The following is an 18,047-nucleotide window of genomic DNA, read 5'->3' on the forward strand; positions in this document are numbered from 1 at the left end:
TATCCCAGGCTAGCCTGTGCTAAGACAGGAGGAGTGCTGGGTGGGGGTCCTGACACTGGCTAGTGGGCAGCATGATAACACTTTCTTGCCTCCCCTTTTCACATCAGGAAGCCATCATGCAGCGCTACCAGGTGAAGGCAGACCACCTCCGTGTTTACCTGCATTACCTGCCCTCCTACTACCACCTACATGTGCACTTCACTGCCCTGGGATTTGAGGCACCCGGTTCCAGTGTGGAGCGGGCCCACCTGCTGGCCCAGGTGATCGAAAACCTAGAGTATGACCCCACGCACTATCAGCAGCGCACTCTCACTTTTACCCTCAGAGCTGATGACCCCCTACTCAAGCTCCTACAAGAAGCCCAGCAACCCTGAGTGTGCCAGGAGAGGGGCACATTTGTTTGTGGTTTTGGGCAGTGTGGAGGCTATGTTTTACTCCAAGGGGATTTTTAAAACATTTATTTTGTACTGGTTTATTCCTTATATGTGAATAAAGTATTAGGCTCATCTGTGAAGACAGATAGCATGATCTGGGGAGGCAGATGGGGAGGGACAACAGTTGGGCAGAGCAAGTGGGAAAGTCCCCCGGAAGGGTGGAAAGTCAAGGTTGTGGCTGTAGCTGGAAAGTGACAGTACCCTGGAAGGGTGCTGAGAGCTTGCTCCAAGTTCCTGTACTCACCACACATGTTGGTTTCTGCCCTCCTCCCTGCTCACACTCCTTCCTATTGTGCTGCCAGGCCCTCTCCCACCAATTCGCCTTTGGGGAGGTCCCCCAAAATACTAAATTCAAAACCTCTCCGGAAATAGTCTATAGAGGCTTTAGATGCCACTTCCTCCTTCCCTCACAGCCCTGGTGTCACACCCTGCATGTGCGTTAACCCTGTAGAAAAACTTACTGAGGAGGATGGGGGATTAATGCCTGGAAGTGGGAGGGTTTTAATGAGAATCTGATGATGCAAGCCCCAAAAGCCTGCCTTTGCCTCTGTAATTTGGTCAGCTAGTCTCTGGCCTTGAGTTTATTATCTAGGCAGGAAGACAAAACACTCACGTGGAACAGCCAGAAGAGCAAGTGCAAAACAGTGTTATCAGCAAGGGCAATATAATATGGTTTCAGTTGAGTACAAAAGCTCCTAAGGAGCTTGGGTTCACAGTGTGGTCAGTGCTATAGGTTCATTAGAATCTGGAGGCCAGGAAGGGTCCTTGACAGATAAGAGAATGATGACCAGACTTGGAGCCAAGGGGCTTATCTGGGAAGGGTGATATCTACCACTGCCCCAGCAGAGCAGGGACACAGCATGCACACAAGGGTACTCTCCAGCACAAAGTACAAGTGTATCACAGTGTTAGAGGTGCTGGCATTTGCTGTTTGATCAGGGTAGAGCTGAGGCTAATGTGGCCTGCTCAGAAAGCTTTATCTGGGCCCTGAAGTGACAACAAAAGGAAAGCATTTGGCAGAGGGGTGGCTGTCACTCTGTCTCCTGGGTGTGGGACCCAGGAGGCCTGGATTCAGAGCCCAGCTCTTTTCTTTGCAGGTGAGGCCCTCAGCAGGTGGCACAAGTGCTGCACCTGCCCTAGGCCCACACTGCCTGCTGTGGAGAACAGGACGTGGACCCTGGTGGTGAGGCTTGAGTGTGAGTGGTCTCCTGAGTGTGAGTGGTCTCCTGACTCACCCTTCCCTTCAGCTCTTCAAGAATCCCAGGATTCAGATAGTGAGCAATTGTTTTAGGTAGTGACTAAGACAGGTTTCTCAACTGCAAATCCAGCTGGATCCACTCATGGCCACCACACATCTTACCAACAGTTTCCTGGACCAAAAGCACATACTCCTGAGGACAGGACCACAGGTCACTGCTGGGCTTTTGAGGTCAGGAGCCTGGCCTGAGGGCTTCTCCCAGAGCGGTTTCCAGCTGGCAGGGCTGCTCCGTGGGGCTCAGTTCCTCTCCCTCCAGTTTACTGGAAGGGTAAACTGACCCCTTTCCTCTCTGAAATCAGATGGTCCTGACAAGCAAATACTGTTGCCAACTTCAGTACTGCAAAGGTGCCAAAGTGAGGACTCCCTCCAGAATACACTCCCTCTGCCACATCACATGCTCCCCACTACCCACCCAACTGTGCTGCTTGTGACTCCAAGCCCCCAGCTTGGGCTGACCTTTATGTTCCATGCCATCGTCTCATGTGTCTGCCCTGTGGTGGATGGCTGGTAGGAATTTGATGGCTTGATGCATAAAACTGTGAGGAGGAGCCAGGCACTATGTCACATACCTGTAATCCCAGCAGCTCAGGAGACTGAGACAGGAGGCTTGCAAGCCCAAATCTAGCTTCAGCAACTTAGCAAGGTCCTAAGCAACTTAGTGAGACTCTGTCTCTAAATAAAATATTTTAAAAAGGGTGGGGACAGGGGATGTGGTAAGTGCCTCTGGGTTCAGTTCCTGATTAAAAAAAAAAAAAAACATCTATGAGGAGGGATGAGTGATGGGCCAGAGCTCTTGCTGGACAAACTAAGCTAGGGGGTCACAGCAGAAAGGGTGGAGAGTCTGGAGAAGCAGGGAGTGCCCTTCTAGGCCACAGATCCAGGCAGAAAGAAGCCTACACCCTGGCTGGCTTTCTGGCTCTCCTGCAGGTTGACCTCTCCTGCATGCTTTTTGGTTCACTCTGTAAGGAGGAGCCTTTCTGGGATAGTGTCCCCTGAACTCCTCCCAGTCTGATATCTTCCCAACAGCACAGAGGGATCTTTTCTCAGAACCTCACCGCTTATTTTTCTTATTCAGAATAGGACAAGCCTTTGCAGGAGTTCTGGTGAAGGGCTCCCCCCTCAGCCAGCCAGCCAGCACTGTGTAACTGCCATCTCCAAAAAACTAGGGCTTTCCATAGAACACAGAACCCTTGAGTCCCATCACCCCCTATTCCTCATCCCACTGAGGTTCCTGCCTTGCATCTGGCCTGGAGCTAACGGTGCAGAGGGTTGGCTGCTGTGCAGAGTACTGTCAAGATCCCAAAGCACATATGTCTTTTGGGGGTAACCCTTCCTGTCACACTCTCCTACACGACTTGTCCAGGTAATATCACATGCATCACCTCATTCCTACTTGTAACTGTTGGCTTGTCTGCCTTCTCTACTGGCCTGAGGGTAGAACTTGTTTTAGTCATTTCTGTCTCCCCAACACCTAGGATACTGTCTGGCTCAGCAAAGCAGAGTTTAAAATAAATCAACATTTATTTCATGGGACCCTTGTCCTTGTTTCCTTTTAGAAATAGACTCAGGATGCTTTGTCCAATGTAATGGGGTGAATGTTAGCTCTGGGAAGCAGAGACTTCCGGTCCTTTGTTCACCATTTATCCAGGATCTAGGACAGTTCCTTGCCTATAGTAAGTGTTCAATGAACACGTGGTGAGTGGAAGAAAGGAACTGGGCTTTGAATCCAGGCCTTCTGGTTCTGAGACCAAGGGATGCAAAGTAACAGCCATTCCTCTCTGCCTCACACTATTACCTCCTCTGAGAGCAAAGTAACAGCCATTCCTCTCTGCCTCACACTTTCCCACTGCTATTATCTCCTCTGAGAGAGCAAGACACAACATCCTCAGCTTTATCTTGACCAAATAGCAAATGCCGGTGGTCCTCTGCAGTGGTCCTCTGAGCTGGAGAGAATGCCCTTACCTGCATCCTGTGTCCCTGCTCTGCCAGAGCAAGGGCAGATGTTGCCCTTCCTAGAGTGGCTTTTAGTCCCCAACACATGGCCTACTTCTTTCCTGGGTTGGTTCGAGAAGAAAGGAAAGAAGTAGTTGTAGGCATGACTGCTATTGTTCCTTGGCTTTTATCCATTTGTCCCAGAGTTTCCTAATAGAGCAAAACTGCCATTTGTCAATATGAAACTGAGAAAAAGAACATATCCAAGCTCCATTTTTCATGTTCCTGTTGAGTAAAAATCCCCAAGTTGAGTAACAAATCAAGAAACAATTACAAAGTATACTTTTTTATCCAAAACATTTGAACACAGGCTTCTCTTGATATCCAGGGGAGTTTGGTTCCAGGACTGGCCCCCCTCCCAAGATGCCAAAACCCTCAGATGCTCAAGTATCTTACATAAAATGTTGTAGACTTGTATATAAAATATCTATACATCTAGATTACTAATAATATATAGTACAATGTAAGTGCTATGTTACACTGTATTGTTTAGGGCATAGTGTCAAGGAAAACGATTATGTTCAGTATGGATGCAGTTTTTTATGCATATATTTAATTAATTTTTTACTTATTTATTTATGCAGTGCTGGGGCTCAAGCCTGTGACCTTAAGGAGGCGAGGCAAACACTCTACTACTGAGCTAATTACCAGCCCTTTCTCTAATATTTTTCAATCTGAGGTTGGTTGAATCCACAGATGTGGAACTCATAATATCCATGAGGATTATCCATGGGTAGAACTGACTATATGTCTATTTTATCCATGTAGGTCTACTAACTCTTCACCCAGAAAGGATTCTTTTTATTCTCCAAATGTATACACAGTGTTAAAATGTCCTTTTTTAAAATAAGAAGATGGTAATAATTAGTGGTAGTTGTTTTTTAAGTATCCTTACTTATAAAATGTCAACAACCCTAAGTTTATTCTATTATTATTGTTAATGAAATTATGTTGGATTCTGAAATGTATCAACTTGAAGTTACCAAGTAAATACTGTTAGCAGGGACTAAATTGGCCTAAAGCTTAAAGTGTTTCAATTCCAGTTTAATATAATAAACAGGTTTTGGCATCCAGCTTTTTTTTTTTTTTTTTTTTTGCAAGGACTTGGACTCAGGTAGGGCTCATATGGAGTTTACAATTTCATAAGGAACACAGGCATTAATTATGAAAACTGACAAAAGAAATGACTGTCTTGAAGGAGTAGTGAAGTCTATGGGAGCCTAAACCAAAGAGGAGCTAAATCTCTAATTTCTTAACTAATTAACTTCTATTTTAATTGATAAAAATATATTTGTGGTGTACAACTTGATGTACTTTTGTATACACTTTGCACACCTTTATATACACTATGGAATTGCTAAATCAAGCTAACACATGCATTACCTCACATTATGCATCATTTTTTTTATGGTGAACAATTCTCTGAGCTTTTTTCAATTATACAATACATTGTTATTAAAAAGAGTCACCATGTTGCACAATAGATCTCCCAAATTTATGTCTCCTGTTTAACTGAAAGTTTGTTTCCTTTGACCATGTACCATCCAGGCCCTGGAAACCACCACTGTCTTGAGTTTAATATTTTTAGATTCTACTTATAAGTGAGATCATGTACTATTTGTTTTTTTGTGCTCTTACTAAAATTTGATAATCATCAGCCAGATGACAAGCACAAGCAAAGTTTCACAAGTCATGACTCATATGAATAGGACTCAGAACCAAGCTCATCTTGGGGCACACATACAGTGAGAGCACTGGCCAGTGCTTCAGAATCATATTGAAGAAATGATGGGCTGTGGTGTAGCTCAGAGGTGGAGTACTTGCCTAGCATGCCCTGGATTCAATCCGCAGCGCTGGGAGGAAAAAAAAAGAAAGACAAGACAGCCAAAGCTAAGGGGAAACTTCATAACATTCTGTTTCTCTTCTGCTTGGAAAGCACAGTGGTCCCATGGCTCCAGCATAAACTCTACATCATAACCAAGTATGATCTTGGGCAAGTTACATAACTCCTCAAAATAAGTGTGACAATAGTGCCTATCCTGGGGCTAGGGTTGTGGCTCAGTGGTAAAGTGCTCGCCTAGCATGCACGAGGCACTGGGTTCGATCCTCAGCACCACATAAATGTAAAATAAAGATATTGTGTCCACCTAAAACTTAAGAATAAATATTTTTTAAAAAATATAGTGCCTATCCTATCTAAGAGGCGTTTGTGAGGATTAAAGAAGAAGATTTGGGAGAATAGTAATATCACTCAGTAAGTATGAGCAGCTATTTTTCTGCTGTGAGTAACCTAATAATCAGATATTTTGACTAGCTAACTTGTATAGCCTGAATGTGTCCCTCCTAAAATTTGCATCACAAGATGATGGTATTAAAAGATGGGACTTTGGGGAGGTGATAAGTCATGACAGCAGAGTCTTCAGGAATGAAATTAATGCCTTATAAAAGAGACCCCAAATCCAGGTGTGGTGATGCACACCTATAATCCCAGCAATTCAAGAGGCGGAGGCAGGAGAAATGCAAGTTCAAGGCTAGCCTCAGCAACTTTGTGAGACACTGCCAAAATAAAAGATAAAAAGGTATGGGGATATGGCTCGGGGGTTAAGCACCCCTGAGTTCAAATCCCTGGTATCAAAAAAAAAAAAAAAAAAAGAGACCCCAAGAAATCCCTTGCTCTTTTTAATCATATGAGGTGACAGTGAAAAGTTCATACCAGGAAGCAGGCCCTCAGGCACCAAATCTGGCACCTTGAACTTGGACTTTCCAGCCTCCAGAACTGTGAGAAATAAAGTTCTGTTGTTTATAAGTCATCTAGTCTGTAAACAAGTCTGGATGGCGTCTGGCAAAATGCCAGAGGGAGTGGTTTATGAAGTAACACCAGCGAGCCATTAAGTGTGGAGATTTCTTATTGGTTGACTGATGTATCTAGTTTATGCTAATTAAGATAAGCTTTGTGGAATGTATAAATACCGCTCCTGTCCTACAATAAAGGGCTTCCACTCCTGCTGTATCAATCTACACAAGTCATTCGTCACCCCCCAGGTTATTTTGCTACAGCCGGACTGCGGCATCTAAGCTATGGCATTTTGTTATAGCAGACCAAATGGACTAAGACAATATTAAAAATAACTCTATGGTGGCCCACGCCTGTTTTCTCAGTGGCTCAGGAAGCTGAGGCAGGAAGATGGAGGGTTCAAAGCCAGCCTTGGAAACGGCTCTAAATAAAATACAAAGTAGGACTGAGGATGTGGCTCAGTGGTTGAATGTCCCTGAGTTCAAGCCCCAGTACCCAAAGGAAAAATAAAATTAAAAAATATAGTGATTAGAAGGCCCATGAAATCCTAGATGATGATGTAAACCAGAGATTTGGTTTGATTTGGTTTTTGTACTGGGGATTACGCCTAAGGTGTATTTTGCTACTGAGCTATATCCCTAGTCCTTTTTATTTATTTTATTTTGAGACAGGGTCTCTCTAAGTTGCTGAGGATCTTGCTAAATTGCTGAGGCTGGCCTGGAATTTATGATCTCCTGCCTCTGCCTCTGGAGTCGCTGGGATTATAGGTATGCACCACTAAGTCCAGCTTCAGAGGTTTTAAAGGAAAAAAAAAACAAGAAATAAACTTTCTGTGGTTAATTTATTGTGGCCTAAACAGAGGCAAAGTCTGCATGAATGATGTCTTGGGATCTCCTCCTGCCTAAAGGTTCCTGGAATGCATTTTAGCCTTTGCCTACTGGCAGGTTTCTAACATTGCAATAGTGACGTCCCCTGCTATTGAGAAGCCTGGGAACAACTCAGTTCCATGGCCCAGCCATATAAATCTGATAAAAATAGGAGCTGAAATACCATCCTGGAGTTACTATTTTTAAAAGCGTCTGAGATGCTGGATTGAGCTTACTTCTTCAGACAGCATCTTGCTGTTCCTTTCTCCTCGTGGGCAGGATGTTAACGTGGCACATGAGAAGGACAGCTGCCAGAAGCCTGGGAGGCACATTTGTCAAGCGTCTCCTTGTCTGTTGCCCACACCCACTGTCTTCCAGGGAGTTGTTGCAGGGCCAGCCCTTCCTAGGTCTAGATGCACCTGCCCCCATACCTCTTTCTCCTAGGTCTCCTCCCTCTGCTCTAGAGATACCTCTGGTTGCTCTAGCAGAGAGGTGCCCTACCATATCCACATAGGAGAAACTCAGATGAGGTAAAAGGAAGGCAGAAGAAGTGGGAATGAAGTGGCACGGCTTGGAAGTGGACTGGGATTTTTGTTCTATAGCTTGTCTTGGCCAACTCTCACCACAGCTGACCTCAAGAGGAACAACAAATATCCATGAGCCAAAGCCTTGATTGCCCGATCACATTGGCTCTTGGTAAGCAGATTGTAATGTCCTGTACACTGAACGAAGGAATGCAATGGAGTTGGGAGGGGCTTCAGAACTCAGTGCCTGAAAGCAGCAGAATTGCTTTTCTCCTGCCTCACAGATATGACTTTGAGGGAGCAAGCTAAACTTCTGACTGTGCCATTAAGAAACTGGAGGGGAGAAGTCATGAGTAAGAACAATGGGAGTATGAGGAGGTGATCAGAATTATAGTTAGTTTCTCTCCCAGCAACCAGACCTGGGATACATGGGGGTAGAGGAAACTTTTATATTAAAATAGGTATTTCACCTGCATAATAATAGTACAGTTGTATATAACATATTATGCTTTCAGAACAAATTCACATCCATTGCCTCATTTGATACCAACAATAGCTCTTTGAATAAGCTCAGTTATTTCCATTTATTTATTTATTTTCTAGTAAGAAAACTATAGCTATTTATTGACAGATGCAGGATTGGAACTCCCATCTCCAGGAGTAAAAGCTGGTTAAGTTTGATTTTCTTTTCTTTTTTAAATTTTTTTAATTTTAGTTGTTGATGGACCTTTATTGTATTTTATTTTTGTCCTGAGAATCAAACCCAGTGCCTCACACATACTAGGCAAGTGCTCTACCATTGAGCTTCAACTCCAGCCCTAAGTTAGATTTTCTGGCAGAGTAAAGTTGATATGGTTCTGAGCAAGAAAAGAAAACTGTTTAGATCTAATTCATCAAAGACTTTGCCAACTTTGAAGGGCAGGCTGATTCTTGGACCAGTACTGCCAGACACAGCTCATCACTTAGGGTATTTGTCTTTTCTCTCTGGGCCAGTTTTCTTTCTGTAAAACAGGGCTCTTCCTTCTTCCTCTTGACCTGCCCAAGGAGAGATTTAGTCATTGTGTTCTCTCTACCCAGTCGAGTTCCAGATCTGAACATGATATGCAATAAATATGTGTTGAATGACTGACAAATCTAAAGGCACACTCAAATAAAACTGAGTTAGGCATTGGTGAACTGCCAAACAGCCTCTGCTCATGCAAAGTGTGATTTAAGATGGAACAGTCACCTGTGGAAGAACTTAGAAGTGAACTTGATTCACTTTATTCTTGCAGAATATAACTTACATTAGAGAGATGAGCCCTCCTGCTTAGCTGAAGGGCACTTTGAGCTGCCACTTCTCTAAATGCCTTGTACTAACTGTCAGTTACATTTTTCACTTAGTCACATCCTGTCCTGCCTTTTTTTTTTTTTTTTTTGTACTGGGGATTGAACCCAGGAGCACTTTACCACTGAGCTACATCCCAGCCCTTTTTATTTCTTGAGACAGGGTCTCTGCTTAGGGCCTCTCTAAGTTGCTGAGGCTGGCCTGGAACTTGTGATCTTCCTTTCTCAGCCTCTTGAGTCGCTAGGATTAGAGACTGTCCCATAGCGCCAGGCTATCCTGCCTTATTCTTTGAAAGAGCCCAATGCAAGTCTTTTCTCTGTAGCTGGATGGTAAGCTTCAGAGGACAGGGGCTGAGTCTGAGTTATCTTTAGGGCAGAAGAGAAGCCATTCTGATTATATATATATATATATTTCTGTTAGAATCACTCGTGCCATCAAACCCAAGGGCTTCACACCAGGGGCTCAATAAATGCCATGCTGCATGCTGTCCGGTGAAAGAACCATTAGAGGGATAGTCCTGCGCTGCGATTTCTGCACTGTTCTTCAGCCTGGACGGTTTCCAGATTTACTCCAGAGATGCCAGGGCCCTAGGAACCAAGGTCAGGGGTTTATTGGGATTTCCCCGTGGAGACAGGATGCCTGGAGCTTTAAGTAAGACTAGAAGCTTTGTTAGGCCAAAATATGGTGTGCAAGTGAAGGGTGCAGAAGGAGCAGTTTGGGGGTGGCAGGTCCAGACTGGGGTAGGGTAGAGCCCACAAAGTGGTCCACGATACCTGTCTGCCTTCAGTGCTCCCGGAACAAGGTCCTTCCTCCTCTGTGTCTCAGTTTCTCCAGTGAGGGAAGGACACAGTTCACCGCAAGGGAGGGCAGAGAACCCTTTCTCCGATCTCATTGTTCCGGGGAGGGTGTGAGGAGGCTGAGCTGGGCATACCCATCATAGGCGCCACTCACAGTCAGCGCCTGCCCTGGCTCTGCCTTTACCCCATCCGGTCTGCTCTTCCACCCCTCCGCGCCTACCGCACCTCGGGCCCTTGCCTGCCTCTCTCCGGGCCTCCTCGAAGCCTTCCTGCTAACCCAAGCCGCCGCGGGCATCCGCCCCGCCCGCGCGCGGCATCGCCCCCGCCCCCGCCCTTCCTCCTCCTCCACCCCAGCCTTTTCCTCCTCCCCTCAGCTCCGGAGTCGACTCTCCGGCAGTGTGCGCAAGCGTGTCCGGCCCCTTCCCCGCCCCGCGCCCGGCCCGGGCCCGGGCCCCCGCCTCCCCTGCAGGCAGACTTGCCTGCTCCCAGGCCGGCCCCGCGCCCGGACAGGGACCGGGCGGAGCGGAGCCGCTGCGCCAGCGCTGCGCCGCCAGTCGCTGCGACTAGCGGATCGGTGCTGTGCGCGGAACTGCCCTGCCCCGCCCCGCTCCACCCGCCAGGGTGAGTACGCGGCGGCCGACAGCCGGGGGCCCACGGCCGAGGGCTGGGAGAGGCGAGGGGGCCCGGGTCGCCTTTCCCCAGCCCAGCGCCGTGGCTAAGGGAGGTGGTCGGGCCCGGCACGTGCGCACAGCGTGGCTCGGGGTTGGGGTGGGGCGGCCACAGCCCTGGGGAGCTGCTTCCCGGGGTTCCTTTCCCTGGACCACATTTTCGCGGGAAGCCGGATTCTAGATTCTCCTGGCTTCCTCCGAGTGAGCAAACAGGACAGCCCTCCTCTCTGGAAAGTTTCTACCTCCTACCCCTGTGCCTGGTGAAGAGGCATCCCTCACCTCCAGCATTCTTAGAGCGATGTTTTCTCCCACAACTGTCCCCATCAAGTCTGGTACATGTGGTCTGGCTTTGCTGGAGGTGACAAGCTTGGCGGGGTCTATCTGTGTGCAGGAGTTGGCAAGGTCGCTGAGCAGAGCCCAAAGGTGGGGTTGCCAGCTGGAGACTGGCGGTTCCCAGAGCACCAGGGCCACGTTGTGGGCGGTCTGTGGCGGACCTAGACCACTATGCTTCCAAGTTGCCTGAGTGGTGGACAGTTGAGTGGAATGGCTTTGAGGGAGGGTGAGCTAGAGCTCCAGGGCAGGAGATGAGGCAGAGATCCTGCGCTCAGCTATCTGCTTTGGGTGCCTCCCTGGGACCCCTGCTGGCAGAGACCTGTGGCCAGCCCAGAGTTGCCAACATGTCTGCCAGCACTGCCCCCTCCATTCCCAGTCCTGGAGGAGGCTTGTCTGGGCTGTCTTTGGCCGGATCTACTGCAGCTTCCTCTGTTCCTCAGACTGGGTCCCCAGGGCCGGGCTTAGGGGCTGCTGCTAGAAGGCTGGGGGTGTAAGCTGTGTTTGGTGCCCAACTATGCCCTGAGTTCATGCTTCCCCCACCCTCAAGGAAGCCTGTGCTTTCCACCACTGGTGGGAAGCATGGAATGGAAGCCACGTTCAGGTGGACTTACTTTCTGTAGAACTTTGGAAAAGGACCTGGTATAGGCTGGGTTGTCACAAAAGGCACAAACCCATGACATTGTGCAGGACCAGTGCTACAGACCCCACCCTCCCACTTGCCTTCTCCAAGCCCTGGTCCTGGCATCTGTCCACAGGTTTTAAATGAGTTGATCTGTATTAAGTACTTTGAAAAGTGCTTGCAGAGAGGAAGAACTATGTAAGTGTTTGCTACTAGAACTATTTCTCCTATACTGACTCTCCAAAACTGCCATGTAATTCAATGAGGTACCTGGGAGGTGCCAATTGCTTGGGGCCTGGAAATTGACTATCAGGCTATTTTGTTATATTGGGTGCTGGTCTGGAGATACCCTCTGCCTAAGCTGAGGTGGCCCTGCTTCCTCTACCTATTTCCTGCTCGGCTTCTGCCCCCATTCTCAGGGTGCTCCTTATGCTGTTTCTTGATTGGTCTGGGTGGGAGATCATAGGCTACTTCAGTGGGCTCTGGGCTCCACCAAGAAGTTGAGGGAGAACACAGACTTGGGGCCAGCTCCCCAGACTTCAAGGTGATAGTGTAGGTTAGAAGGGTGATGTGAATGGAATAAACTAGAAATGTAAATTAGGAGCCATAAGTGTATCTCAGTGGTTAGAGCACTTGCCTAACACAAAAGTAGGAGTCACCTGCTTGGACCTTGTACTGAGAGGGCATCTTTGGCTTGGGAATAGGTTGCTTCTCAAACATAGGAGGGCCCCCCCTTCCCTCCCTCCATCCCTCCCTTCCCTGAAGAAATGACTTACTCCCCACTCCTCAGAAACTGTCTTGGCCCCTCCAGTCTCCCAGCCATTTTACACTCTTAGGATTTAGTTTTCTGAGTAGAACCAAGAATCTACTCCTTTCTGAAATTGCAAGAAATCCTGAAAAGGGCCTCCCCTTCACAGGAGGATCAGAGAGGCCAGCTCCCTTTCTGGCACTGTCTTGAACTGTGGCCTCCCTGCAGTAACCTTGTCTGGGCCTGTCATCTGTCTTTGCCCTGGAGACTGCCTCTGGTCTCTGGATCTCTTCTCAGAGTGACTGCTCCATAGTTGTTCAGTGGAGCTGAAAACTCCTCTCAGAGGGTCTCAAGGTTTGCACCATCCATTGTAAGGAAGGGATCACTGTACCTCAGACTAAATATGAAACAGTTGTAAGATACCTACGGAGTTCGGTCCTTGGGCTTACAGGGAGGGAAGAGGAGGGAACACAGGGAAAGGGTAGAAGGTAAAGCAAGGTTGTGTGGGAAGCCTGGGCTTCCACTAGGGTCAGAAAGCCAAGCCAGGGCTCCCTGTCCCTGGAGATGGACCTTGGACGTAGGAAGGCAGAACAGGTGGTAAAGAGTGGGAACTCCTGAGTTCTCAGCACCTGCTCCCACCCCCTAACTGATCATTTCACCTGGTATTTGTTAGTTCTCTGTAGCAAGCCGATGCTGGTGTAGCTGCTGCTTCTTGTTCCCTGGCCCTTAGGATTTTCCTTCCTTCTCAAGACCTAGGGTCTTGACCAGAAGCTTTTGGTTTCCAGGAGGAAATGGCTAGCGTAGGGGACTTTGGGTGATTGTAGTCATTAGCATATTTCTCTCCTTTTTCACCCCTTCTCAGGGGTGTTCAGTGCTTCTGTATAAATATTGAGCACCCCTGGATGTGTTTCTAGCCATCCCTGGCCTCAGAATCTCCCAAAACCTTATCATATTCCAGGATTTTCTTTCCTGTTTGGGGAAAGTCAGCTAGAAAAGTCCAGGGAGCATTTCAGGGAGTGCCATTTCCTGTTGTGTGTATGTGTGTGTGTGCGCGTGTGCGTGTGCGCACACAGACTCAGGCTCACATGATGCAATGCAGGTGGAGGAGGTGGTCCAGTGCAGCCTCAAGTGGGAGCAGCAAGCAGCAAGTGATACTGTGGTCCCAGCCAGGTGCTAAATTCCACCAAAAGGTGTTGCTTTTCAGGATGAGGGCAGTGTGTGTCTAGAGGTTTGGCTCTTCTTTTAAGTCTTGGAGACATAGCCAGGGCCAGACCACAGCCCCATCTCTACCCACCCCACCCCCAAATGCTGCCATACAGAAGGATGATGTGATTGTCTACACTCTGAAGCCCTGGGTTCTGCTTTTGGCCCAGTATGAAGGAGGGTGCGGCTATTCAGACTGTGGTGATGTGTAGGTTGGCTAGGCCCTCAGTTTTCAATGTGGGCCTTGAGTGTGAGGAAGGCTGGGCTGCAGAAGCCCAGGAGCAGTTGGAGTGGTAGGATAACCTCTTCTTCCACTTGCAGCTTTGTTCAGTCCCTTGCTGGGAGTGAGGGACTCCAGGATCTTGCTTTCCTGTTTGGGGAAAATCAGCTAGAAGAGTCCAGGGAGCATTTCAGGGAGTGTAGTTGTGTTTCTGCATTGGGCCCAAACCCCCTTTCAGGGTGCAGGTTCCTGTTGCTGCAGCAATGCTACTGTGCCCACCGTCTACTCTATGTCTTCCTCCCATTGCAGCATAATAAAAGTCATAATGAAAAGGGACTTAGCAAATAACAAAAGGAGTCATTATTTATCAACCAAGCACTTATTAAAGACCTGTTCTGATCAATTAAAAAAAAAAAATGTGCTAGGCACTTATTCACATCACTTAATGTAAACCTTACCACCTCACCCCAAACCCCCAAATCCTATTTTTTTTCAGTGCTGGGGATTGAACACACATGCTGGGAAAGCATCCTACCACTGAGCTGTACCCCCAATCCCCAAACCCCCTATTCTTGAGCCCCTTTATAAGTGAAGAAACAGAGGCTGGGGAAGATTAAACTACTTGGCCAAGATCAGAGCTCATAAGCAGCTGAGCTGGGACTCAGTTTCAGGCCTGCTTCCAAACCCTGAACTTTTCAGTCCAGTTCTCAACTGTGCCCCTGAACTGGTTTTCCTTACCTGTTGGGCTTGCAATTTAAAAAAAAAAAAAAAAAAAGAAGAAGAAGAAGGAAGAGGCTCTGGACTCAGGTATAAAGGGATTTGCCCAAGGCCACAGTGTTTTAGTGACAAAGGTGGGACACAAACCCAGGCTTCTGGGTGCTACCCTGAGTCTAAGTCATAGCCCTGCCCATCCAAGCCCAGTCCCCTGAGTTCCTGAGTCGGGCTTGTCTGCCCTCTCAGTTGGGCAGACCCGGGTTCTCCTTCCTCCTTCTATCTCGCCTCCTGGCTTTCCTCCTTCCCTGCCGGCCCCTGCCGGTCCCTCCCAGCCCCCACCACGCCCGCTTTCCCGCCGGTAATTGCTTCCATCTGGCCCGCCTGCCCTCTCCTATTCCTTTGGAAATGCGTTTCCTCGGCCTCCCACATGGCTGCAAGGCCTCATCCGGCAACCACAGCGACGCGTGGGGAAGGGGAGGGGCCCTACTGGGGTCGGGGCATGGGGAATCAAACCATCCAAGGTGGCCTCTTCCAGTGTTCCTGCCAGGTAGGAGCACTTTTTGCTGCATAGACCTCCCTGACCTGGGCTGGCTCAAGGTCAGAGAGGTTCCCTAAACACCCCATTCTCCAGCCATTGAAACCTCCTCTTGTACTTGGCAGGCAGGCTCAAAAGCCATAGGCCTCCTTGTTCTTTTGAGATTGCTCACCTTCAATGAAGGGGTGCCTGGCAGAGAGAAATAGAGACCAGTAGGGACACACCCTGGACTCCCACTGATGGGAATCTCTGGGAAGTAAGACAAACAGAGGAGTATTGGTGCAGAGCCCAAGGCATCCTGGGAGCTCTGGACATGTGAGAATGGAGCTACTGGTTTCATTGACCCTAAACAGTTGACACAGAACAGAGATACAACCTCACATTGCCTGGATACAAAATCCACACATCCTAATAGTGCATTAATATTTGGTTGACTCACTTGCCTAAGAATCTGAAGAGGCTGGGGAGGGAGAGGTCGCAGGGTTGTCAGGATGGCCACCTATAGGTTTCAGAGGCATGCTTCTGCCTGTGGAAGGGGCAATTTCCCTGTTATGAGAGGTCTTTGAGCATAGACCTGTGACTTTGACAGGGACAGAATAGAGGAGATGCAGTCATTGGCTGGAGTGTGTTTGTAGTGTAGAATGGGTTTGAACACTTTGAAGGTATTTTATTTTAGGATTTTGATCTAAGCTCCACGGGGCTCTGTGGCACTGTAATCCCAACAACTAGGCTAAGGTAGCAGGATTGCAAGTTTGAGGCCAGCCTTAGCAACTTAGTGAGATCCTGCCTCAAAAATGAAAAATAAAAAGGGCTGGGGACATAGCTCAGTGGTAAAGCACCCCTGGGTTCAATCTCTAGTACAAAACCAAATGTGGCTTCCTTAATGTAAACTCTAGAAATTTGTCTGTCTTATTTGCTGCTATGTTCTTCATGCCTGCAATGATGACTAGCAATAATAAGTGCTCAATAAATGAGTGTTTGATGGATGAGTGAAAAACATAGCTCAGGTTTTCTACCATTGTCTTTATGTACTCCTATCCCTGCTTCCTATTCTTCTGAGAGCAAAGGAAAAAGAGTTTCCCTCTTTGCCAGATGAGCTGTTTGTCAGAGATTGGCCTGACCCCAGTGTGTGCTATCACCTTGGGGGCCCTGTTCAGACACCAGAAAGGCAGGCAGGAGCCTTGGTGTGCTGGGTCGCAGGCTGTCCCCTGAGGAGGGTATGCTCCATTCTTCCCACCCCAGGTCTGGCTGCTCACATTTCTGCACCTGTCACCGCTCTTCAGTAACCTTCAGGTCCCTACACAGACCAGACCTGTGTCACTTCCTGTCCTTATGTCAGTCTTCTCCTTATTTGGGGCCCTCTTAAGAAAGGGATCTTGGTGGTGCTGCTTCCCTTGGAGTAAGGGAGTCATCCTCTTTTGCTTCAATCCGACCAGCTCCACTTTCATTCCTTCTACATACTGAGTTTCCATTTAAAATTTCTTTTGAAACTGGGACAGAGGGTTTCTTGGCTTAAAAGATTTTTTTTTTAACCACCCCTCCCCTCCGCTCCCCGGCTCCAGTGTGTTCTTATATTCTCTGTAGAAGCCTCATGTATTTTTACTTCCTTATCTTTACTTACACCAGCATCCCCACACCCCCACAGCTTAGGCATCTTTGACAATGACCTTTCTAAATGGCCAGTGTCCTTCAGCATCAACTCAAGCCCCTGTTCTATAAAGCTTCCCTGAAGCCCCCTGCATTCTCCTGTCCTGTGACATGGAGGGGATCTGGGGCCTGATGAGTCCAGAGTACATCTCAGTGCCACACAGGCTAAACCAAAGGTCCTGGGGTTGGGCTTCCGGGAGGTGATGTGGAGCCAGGAGCTTTGTATTTTGAGAGGCAGGTTATAGACTCTAAGCTCTTCCCTCCTTGCTAACTTTGAGCAGAGCTCCCTGCCTGCCTTTGTTACCTTTGTTTACTTCTCTAACAAATTAGCACTTCTTAAGAGATACCATTAGTGCTTGGAACCTAGTACTGTATAAATGCTGGCTGGTGTTTCTGTTATTCCAGAGTGGGAAGCTGAGATTAAAGAGTGCCTACTTATTTTCCCCAGGGGAAAAGGGGCAGGTGGCCTGGTAGGAGTTGCTTCTGTCTCCTCTCTGTCCAGCTATGTGACCTCAGGCAGGTCTTGGGCTTGGTTTTCAATCAGCATGTCTGCTCATTGGGGTACAGATAATGGTGTCTGATCACTGCTTAGGATGATGGTGATACACAAATGGGATGACATTTTTCTACCTGAGAGAGCCCTCAGAGGTGAGCTTATAGTCACTGGACGATTGGGCAGGACCCGTTACTTGTCTCGTTTACTGTTGTATTCCCAGCAATACCACATTAGCACTCAGTAGCTGCTCCATAAGTATTTCTTTTTGCAAATGACAGAGTGAAAGCTCAGAAAAGACACTTAATTGTTCAGGGTCACAGCATCTCTCTCCCCAGGCAGGGAGGAGGCAGGACACTGCCCAGTTGGGCTGAGCCCCATGAGTGCTACTGGGCTCTCTCCCTGTCCTCCCATTCATGCCTTTTCATTCAGCTTGTCTGTTCTCCAGACCCTGAAGGTCTGAGGTTGTTGAGGCTAACCCCCCCTTTGGACAGGATGGGCTAAGATATCTGGTCTGGAAATGCCCTTTCCACTGGCCTAGCCTGGCTGTGTCCAACTGGGAGAGTTAGATCCAAGGGGCTGGGAGCAGAGGGTATGTTGATGGAGTGAGGGGTGGGGACAGCATGGGCCCTTCTCTCCAGGCTTAGTGCCCCCTTTTCCTTCTTGTCCCCACTTTGTTCCTTTCCTCCTTTTCCTCTGTCCTTTTCTGCCTTCCTTTAAGATAGACCGCACCTGCTCACTTTCTTCTTTTTCTTTTTTCAGTACTGGGAATTGAACCCAGGGCCATGTGCATGCCAAGCAAGCGCTTCAGACTAAGACACATCCCCAGCATTCCTCTCCCTCTCCTCTGTTCCTCTGTCTTCCTTTCCACCTCT

General features: G+C 48.1%; 2 protein-coding genes across 7 annotated transcripts in view; both read left to right on the plus strand.

Annotated features, from left to right (window-relative positions):
• Nucleotides 1-514, plus strand: part of Dcps (decapping enzyme, scavenger) — a 37,891-nt gene extending 37,377 nt beyond the window's left edge. The window contains exon 6 of the mRNA XM_027945435.2: nucleotides 108-514. Coding sequence (XP_027801236.2) covers nucleotides 108-374 — 267 coding nt within the window. The 3' untranslated portion in view covers nucleotides 375-514. The remainder of the gene's footprint in view (nucleotides 1-107) is intronic.
• A 9,982-nt stretch (nucleotides 515-10,496) lies between these two features.
• The window catches only part of St3gal4 (ST3 beta-galactoside alpha-2,3-sialyltransferase 4), a 47,896-nt gene continuing 40,345 nt past the window's right edge, over nucleotides 10,497-18,047 (plus strand). For 3 of the 6 annotated variants that reach the window (XM_027945426.2, XM_027945430.2, XM_027945431.2), the window contains exon 1: nucleotides 10,497-10,613. The gene's annotated coding sequence lies outside the window, so the exon portion shown is untranslated. The remainder of the gene's footprint in view (nucleotides 10,614-18,047) is intronic. The other 3 variants (XM_071616850.1, XM_071616853.1, XM_071616851.1) reach the window with 1 other exon arrangement.

The sequence above is a fragment of the Marmota flaviventris genome, chromosome 9 (genome assembly GCF_047511675.1).
Source record: "Marmota flaviventris isolate mMarFla1 chromosome 9, mMarFla1.hap1, whole genome shotgun sequence".
Taxonomy (NCBI): Eukaryota; Metazoa; Chordata; class Mammalia; order Rodentia; family Sciuridae; genus Marmota; species Marmota flaviventris.